We start from the raw sequence: 8578 nt of genomic DNA on the forward strand, positions 1-8578 counted from the left end.
GGGTCATGTCAGTAAGTTCTACTGGTAGGTAGCATTAGGAAGTCGAGCGGGGAGCTTATAAGTCCTTTTGTATGAACTTCAATTCTTTCATAGTGAATTCAGTTTTGCCTTAAAGATCAGTGGGTAAAATCCTTCCCAGGTTTTTTACCGGTTTGGTTTTCCTGGGTGATCATATCTTGTGTTATTTATTATTCCGCTGCTATATATTCTTGATATGATTGTTTGATTGTTTTAACCTAGAATTGCTTAATTTGACTAAGTAACAATTTAGCTAATTAACTAGGCTACTCAATCTGGTTGTGTGTTAAAGGGTCTAAATTTTCCATCAAGGAACATACAGACGAGGCACATTTTCGGCTTCATCAGTTTGGCGCCGTCTTTGGGAAGCGACCATCGTGTCCCTACCGATAAAGTTTCGGTCTAGAGATGGACGGTGAAGCCATAACACCTCCGGATCCTATGGTGATAGCCCAGCAAATCCAAGCTTTGACAGCAAATGTACAGGAGTTAATGAAGCACAACGACGAACTGAAACGACGAGCCCGTCCAGAGGGGAGTAACACTTCGCTTTATCGGCGAAGTCGAAGCAAGCATAACGAAGAAGCCAGCAGCCCTGCGAATAGTAAGGGAAAGAGTGTGACGGAGTATATTGGACAGTCTGTACCTAGCAATGGTAGTTTGATGCAGAATCTAAGGAAAGAGCTCTATGAAGTAAAAAACACCGTGAAGGGAAAAACGGCAATGAATTTGGATGGTATGCTGAAACGGACGGACTCACCTTTCACGCCCAGTGTCTTGGTGTGCCCCTTGCCTCTAAAATTCCGTCTGCCACAGCTACAATTCTATGATGGTACAAAGGACCCTCTTGACCATATAGAAGCCTTTAAAACCATCCTGAATCTGCAACAAACCCCGGATGAGGTTATCTGTAGGTCGTTCCCAGCCACACTGAGAGGAGCCGCAAGAGTTTGGTTTAGCAAGTTGCCAGCATCTTCCATTGAGAATTTCGAGCAACTTAGTGACTCCTTTGTTCGCCATTTTATCGGCGGACAATGGCACAAAAGGCCAACCTCTTACTTGTTGAAGGTAAGACAACAAGAAGGGGAGAGCTTAAAGGATTATGTGAAGCGGTTCAACAAGGCTGTATTGGAGATCGATGAAGCTGACGACCAGGTCATTATGACAACCTTCCAGGTAGGGCTCAATAATCCTGACCTTGTCCTTTTGTTGGGCAAGACACCACCAACCTCCATGACTGATCTGCTGCTTAAAGCTCAGAAGTATATGAACGGGGAGGACGCCCTTACGGCCAAAGGCTTAATGGGAAAATGAAAAAAGGACGAGACCAGCGAGTCTCATGGAAAGAAAAGGGATCGCAAGGACCCATATTCGGACACAAAGACTAGCAAGAGTGGTCCTGACGCCCCGAGGAAAAGGATGAATTTCACGCCGTTGGTTATGCCCGTTGACAAAATACTGATGCAAATAAAGGACGAGCCAGGGTTGAAATGGCCTAAGCCACTAAGTACGTCCTCGAGGAAACGTGACCCAAAGAAGTATTGTCGTTTTCACAAGGATCATGGTCATTACATTGATGAATGTCGCGATCTGAAAAAACAAATAGAAGAATTGATTCAGCGTGGAAAGCTACAAAAGTTCGTGAAAAGGGACCATAAGCCTCAGCTTAAGATTGAAGATAAAAATCATGACGATGTGAAGGGCGATAGACGAGATCATCCAAAGCAAGTCGTGGGAGAAATACGGACAATAGCTGGAGGGCCGGTATTAGGAGGCTCATACAAGTCTTTGAAGAAAACGTACTACAGACAGGTCAATAGTGTTCATATGAAGCACTCGTCCCAGAAGAATCGACGATCGTATGATGACGACATCACATTTTCTGAAAGGGATGTGAGTGGAATAAAACAACCCCATGATGATCCACTTGTCATCACTTTGGAGGTGGAAGAATTTGCCACGAGAAGGGTGCTAGTGGACAATGGAAGTTCAACAGATATAATGTATATGACGACCTATCAACAGCTGAGATTGGATCCCAAAAGGCTCAGATCCTTTAATTCACCCTTGGTCAGTTTCAGTGGAGATAAAATTTACCTAAGGGGAATCATCACACTATCCGTTACAGCTAGAACATACCTAGCACAGGTTACAATTCAAGCAAACTTCTTGGTCATCAATTGCCCATCATCCTACAATGTCATCCTGGGACGACCCACACTGAACAGGCTCAAAGCAGTAATGTCAACCTATTGCTTGAAGGTGAAGTTTCTGACTCCAAATGGGGTGGGTCAAATACGTGGAGATCAACTGTTAGCAAGGGAATGTTACCAAGCAGTCCTGGCCTCAAAAGAAAACCACGCGTGGGTAGTGGAAGAAGAATCAAAAGAATCGTCCCAAGAGCTAGAAGAAGTACACCTGGTGGACGGGGAGATGACGAAGGTAGGGACAGGACTAAGCACCACTTTGAAGAGCAAAATGTTGGAGTTCCTCAAGCAGAATCTAGATGTCTCCGCTTAGACCCACGAAGATATGCGGGGGATAGAGAACGAGGTCATAGAACACAAGCTAAATGCAGATCCTGCCAAAAAGCCCATCCAGTAAAGACAACGAGCTTTCGTCCCAGAGCGGAACAAAGCAATTATGGAGGAAGTAGAGAAGCTTTTGATAGCTGGATTCATTAGGGAGGTATATTATCTAGAATGGTTGGCCAACGTCATCATGGTGAAAAGGTCCAACGAGAAATGGCCCATGTGCGTGGATTTTACAGATCTTAACCGAGCCTGCCCTAAGGACAGCTTTACCCTCCCCAAGATTGATCAACTGGTGGACTCAACAGTAGGCCATGAGTTACTAACTTTCATGGATGCGTTTTCAGGCTATAACCAGATCCGCATGAGTGAAGAAGACTAGGAGAAGACTGCATTTATTACCAGTCAAGGGTTATATTGTTACAGGGTCATGCCTTTCGATCTGAAGAATGCAAGAGCTACATACCAAAGGTTGGTGAACTAGATGTTCTCGAGGCAGATCGGATGAAATATGGAAGTTTATGTCGATGACATACTAGTGAAGAGTAGAAAAGCCGAGCAACGCCTAAACGACCTCAAGGAAGCTTTCGATGTATTAAGGAAGTACCAAATAAGGTTGAATCCAGCTAAGTGTCTATTTGAAGTGTCATCTGGCAAGTTCTTGGGTTTCATGGTCTCACAGAGGGGTATAGAGGCTAACCTCAAAAAAGTCAAGGCCATATTAGATATGACGTCACCGAAGAGTGTGAGAAAAGTTCAGAGGCTGACAGGACGCATAGTAGCCTTGAACAGGTTTGTGTCCAAAGCGACGGACAAATGTCTCCCATTCTTCAAGACTCTGAAGCAAGCTTTCCATTGGACAGACGAGTACGAAGCGGCTTTCCAAGCTCTCAAAAGCTACTTGTCAAAACCACCGTTGTTAAGCTCGTCCGTCGAGGGGGAAGATTTATTCTAGTACTTAGCTGTCTCTGAAACAGCAGTAAGCTCGACTCTGATCAGAGAAGAAGTCCAAATTCAAAGACCAGTATACTACACCAGCCAAGCTTTCTAGGGGGCAAAAGCAAGATACCCCAAGAAAGAGAAGCTAGCCTTTGCTTTGATCGTTGCGTCGAGGAAGCTTCGTCATTACTTCCAAGCGCAAACAATACTGGTTATGATGGACCAGCCACTGCGAAAGGCCATGGGTAGACCAGACGCAACAAGAAGAATGGTTCAATGGGCAATAGAACTGAGCCAGTTCGATGTTGACTACAGGCCCAGGACAGCAATCAAAGCCTAAGCACGGGCAGATTTCGTTGCTGAATTCACTACAGCTGAGCAAGGTCCAAAGTCAGAACACTGGACCATACACACGGACGGGTCAGCAGCATTGGGCATAGGCAGAGTAGGTGTGGTTCTCTCTTCCCCAAAAAATGATGTCATTAAGTATGGGGTAAGACTTAATTCCCTGCGACAAATAATGAAGCAAAATATGAAGCTATCTTGACGGGCCTATGAGTGGCAAAGGCTATTGGAGTATGAAGCCTAACATTGAACTCTGATTCAAAATTGGTGACCGGACAACTGAACAATGAATACGAGGCTAAGGAGGACAGAATGAAGAGGTACATGGCTTTGGCTAACCAATTAATTTCTGATTTTGATGATGTCAAGATTATCCAGGTGCCTCGGGAAGATAATTCTGAAGCAGACGAGGTTGCTAGGCTGGCATCGTCAGACACCAGCAAGAGACGACCAGATTTGCTACTGGAAGTACAATACCTTCCAAGTATTGAAGGCCCAGAAATAAGTTATGTACACTCAGAAGAGAGCTGGATGGATCCCATAGTCATTTACATCAAGACTAAAAGCCTTCCGTCAGATCCAGTCGAAGCCCGTAAAGTCAAGATCAAGTTGTCCAGATTCACAATCTAAAATGATGAACTATATAAAAAGGGTTTTTTCCAACCCTACTTGAAGTGCCTAGGCCCAAAGGATGCTGAATATGTCCTAAGGGAAATACACGAAGGAGTGTGTGGGAGTCATTCCGGGCCACGGTCACTCGTCAGTCAAGTTGTCCGTGCAGGATATTTCTGGCCAACAATGCAGAAGGATGCAACTCAAATTGTCCAGACGTGCGACAAATGCCAGCAGTTTGGGAACGTGCAGCATGTCCCAGCCAAACATTTGACCAGCATAACTTCGCCTTGGCCATTCTCCATGTGGGGAATCGACATAATGGGCCCCTTACCTCATGGTAAGAGACAGGTAAAATTTCTCATCGTTGCCATTGATTATTTTACAAAGTGGGTGGAAGCAGAACCTCTTGTAGTTATAACAGAGGCAAAGATACAGCACTTCGTATGGAAGAATATTGTATGCCAATTTGGAATCCCCCGCATTATCATCTCTGACAACGGACGACAATTTGACAACAGAAAGTTCAAAGACTTCTGCAGAGAGTTAGGGATAAAGAACCATTACTCCTCACCTGGTCATCCACAGGCCAATGGACAGACAGAGGTTACAAATCGAACTTTGCTTAAGCTGATCAAAACCCGACTTAAGGGGGCAAAAGGGGCATGGCCTGACGAGCTCCCAGTAGTCTTATGGGTATATAGAACGACGATAAGGACCCCGACGGGCGAGACTCCCTTCAGGATGACTTTTGGAACTGAAGCGGTGATCCCTGTGGAGATTGGAATATCAAGCATTCGAAAAGCTTGGTATGACGAGCAGAGAAACGACGAAAGTCTCAAGCTGGCCTTGGATTGTCTACCCAAAGTCAGAGACGATGCTGCACAAAGGATGACGCTGTATCAAGAAAGGATGATGAAGTATTACAACCAAAGGGTCAAGCTGAAACGGTTCAACCCAAGAGACATGGTCCTGCGGAAGGTTTCACAAGCCTCCAAAGACCCAAATGACGGGAAACTAGGCCCTAACTGGGAAGGCCCATACAAGATCATCCGTTATTCAAGAAGGGGAAGTTACTACCTAGAAGACGAGAAGGGGAAGCCTTTACCTCGTCCATGGAATGCAAAGCATCTCAAGAAATATCATCAGTATGGAGAACGAAGATTCAGCCTTAATAAGTTCCAGGATTCAGGACATTTTGTATATTTATATACAGATAAGCGAAGAAATCTATTTTTTCGTTATGCACTTGTTTTGTTTTCGATTCAGTATTGATTTATTATTCAGTACTTTACATGTAGCACTTTTGTGTCTCCATAAATTTGTGTCCTTATAACTCATCTCTATGAACAAGGACGAATAAAACAGGCCGGATGTTTTCACATTTACTTTCATCGTATCTCATGACAAACACCCCAAGAACTTTCGTCGAAGCAAAAACAGGAGGCAAGGATAAAAATCCCATCAATACGAATGACGAGATTGAAGTCCAAATTTAAGTGATAAAAACTATAAGTTTAAATCACAAGGATAAAAATCCAAATTTAAGTGATAAAAACTATAAGTTTAAATCACAAGGATAAAAATCCCGTCAATACGAATGACGAGATTGAAGTCCAAACTTAAGTGATAAAAACTATAAGTTTAAATCACAAGGATAAAAATCTCGTCAATAAGAATGACGAGATTGAAGTCCAAATTTAAGTGATAAAAACTATAAGTTTAAATCACAAGGATAAAAATCCCGTTAATACGAATGACGAGATTGAAGTCCAAACTTAAGTGATAAAAACTATAAGTTTAAATCACAAGGATAAAAATCTCGCCAATACGAATGACGAGATTAAAGTCCAAACTTAAGTGATAAAAACTATAAGTTTAAATCATGAGGTAATAATCCCGTCAATACGAATGACGAGATTGAAGTCCAAACTTAAATGATAAAAACTATAAGTTTAAATCACAAAGATAAAAATCCCGTCAATATGAATGATGAGATTAAAGTCCAAACTTAAGTGATAAAAACTATAAGTTTAAATCACAAGGATAAAAATCTCGTCAGTATGAATGACAAGATTAAAATTCAACCCCAATATGTGAAAACTTAAAGTCGTGGGGTAGAAAACCCCTGACGAGTCAAAATCATCCTAAAAAGCAATTACTAATTCTATGCCCAAATCAAGCACAGACTTCAACTGGTATAAAAAAAGATTGCAAGAATAAAAAAGTTCAATGAAGAGAAGCAACAGCATATGACGGCATAAACAAAGTAATAAGCAGTTTAATAGACGGCCCCAAAACCAAGGGGAAACCCATCTCTACAAAAGAGAAATATTTACCTCAAAACAAGAGGTAACCAGTGTTTGTTAACAAAAGAAACCCCCAAACATAGAAGGGGAAAATATATTATTTTCAAAATGAATACTTATGAAGGAAAGGTTAGAGGTTCATCAGCAACCTTATCCGCTCCATCGTCCTCCCTGTCTTCAGCTGCTTTATCCTTCTCCAGCACCCCAGACTCAGCTTCCTCCAATTCCTTCGCTTCGTCTTCCAGGACTTCAGTGTCAATCTTCTCAAAGTCCAGGCTAGAAAAATCCACAGCCGAGCTATGATGCTTCATGGTCCAGCGACATAAAAGTTCAAACCCTTTGAAATATTGCAAAAATTAGAGGTCCGAGAAGTCTTCTGATTGCTTGAATTTTTGAATGACATTCTCCCTCTCCTCGTCAATCTTCAGCAAGGCAACTTGGATCTCTTCGTCTTTCTGAATGACGAGAGCTTTCTCCACACGCAAGGATTCAGTGAGCTCCTTTACTCTCTAATTAGCTTCGTTCCGTTCATTCATTGCAAGGATCAGATCCTTCTTCAGCTGAGAACATTCAATCTCAACAGATTCTGCCTTTGATGAAGCCGTCACAATCTTCTCCTCCGCACTCAAATACTCTGTCGTAATATGCAAAGACTCTCCAAGTACCTAAAGAGAGGGAAAAGAAGGTTGTACACACTCCATAGCAAATAAGTAAAGCAAGGAAATCAGGACGACATACCTGCACCAGCTTGTGAATATGACGACTAACGAGCTCGTGTGAAGGAACGAACGTCAAACTCTTCAGTTCGTCACTTGTAATGACGTTATGCACCCAACCTAAAGTTGTGGCAGGATCGTCCCATACATTCATCCCAATCTTGCTCTTACCCTTGGCACAAGTCACCGGGGGAGAGATAGCGGTCACTTCTAAAGATGGAGTTGGAGAGGGAGGAGCAATGTGAACGAAAAGGTTTAAAAGGGAAACTTCAGCCTTCTCATCACCTAATTTCCTCTTCTTTGAGCCTGAAGTCAAGTTGGCTAAAGGTTTGCTCTTTAGGTTCTTAATCCGAGCATATTTATCTCTACTGTATCGGGTCGCCATTTCTGCAAAAAAAAAGAGAGACGATCAGATAACAGGCAAAGTCAAAGGAAGTAAAATAGTTGATAGACGAACTTACTCTTCTCTTCTCGACGAATTTTTTCTAAAACGTATTTTCACGGCTCAGGGGCTAAGCAACAATCATATAAGTGACGAGGATCAAGTAGATCGTCGAAGTCCTCTATTCCACGGGCATAATCAAGTGCAGCTCGGACTCGATGACGATATCGATCTTTGAGATCTGGACGATCAAGATCTGCAAACCAGAACAATAACAACGTCAGATAAACATTCAAGGCATGGAAAGGAGCAGAAAGAGTTCACAGGAATACGCACCAAGTGCTGGAACCTCCCATTTTCGGAGCAATCTTGGGACTTCCCCCCACAAATCGTCGGATAAGGTTTCCCAACCTGATCCAGAGATGAAAAAGTATCGTGATTTCCAATCACGGAAGGATGAAGGGAAATCCCTCACTACTTTGAATTTCCTATCCCAGGGTAAAAATTCAAAATACCCATAATGGGTAGACGACTTCAAACGATACAAAAACAAAAATTCATTTACTGTAATCATTTCTCCATCATAGGCAGATACCCAGATAGCCATACAACTTATTACCGTTCTCCAAGCATTAGGGACGAGCTGACCTGGAGCAATTTGAAGGGCGTTCAAAAGGTGCAAAATGAAAAGGTGAACTGGGAATCGAAGGCCACACAAAAACTGGG

General features: G+C 42.7%; 1 protein-coding gene across 1 annotated transcript; it reads left to right on the forward strand.

The window, feature by feature from the left end:
* The first annotated feature begins 1437 nt into the window (after nt 1-1437).
* On the forward strand, nt 1438-2538 carry LOC111987240 (uncharacterized). The gene has a single exon (XM_024018939.2). The coding sequence runs from the start codon at nt 1438-1440 to the stop codon at nt 2536-2538; it is 1101 nt and encodes a 366-aa protein (XP_023874707.2).
* Nucleotides 2539-8578: the final 6040 nt, after the last annotated feature.

Source organism: Quercus suber, unplaced genomic scaffold, assembly GCF_002906115.3.
Source record: "Quercus suber isolate HL8 unplaced genomic scaffold, Cork oak 2.0 scaffold_360, whole genome shotgun sequence".
Taxonomy (NCBI): Eukaryota; Viridiplantae; Streptophyta; class Magnoliopsida; order Fagales; family Fagaceae; genus Quercus; species Quercus suber.

Coding starts and splice junctions, on each gene's coding strand:
- LOC111987240 (XM_024018939.2), top strand. CDS start 1,438: ATGAATTTCACGCCGTTGGTTATGCCCGTTGACAAAATACTGATGCAA.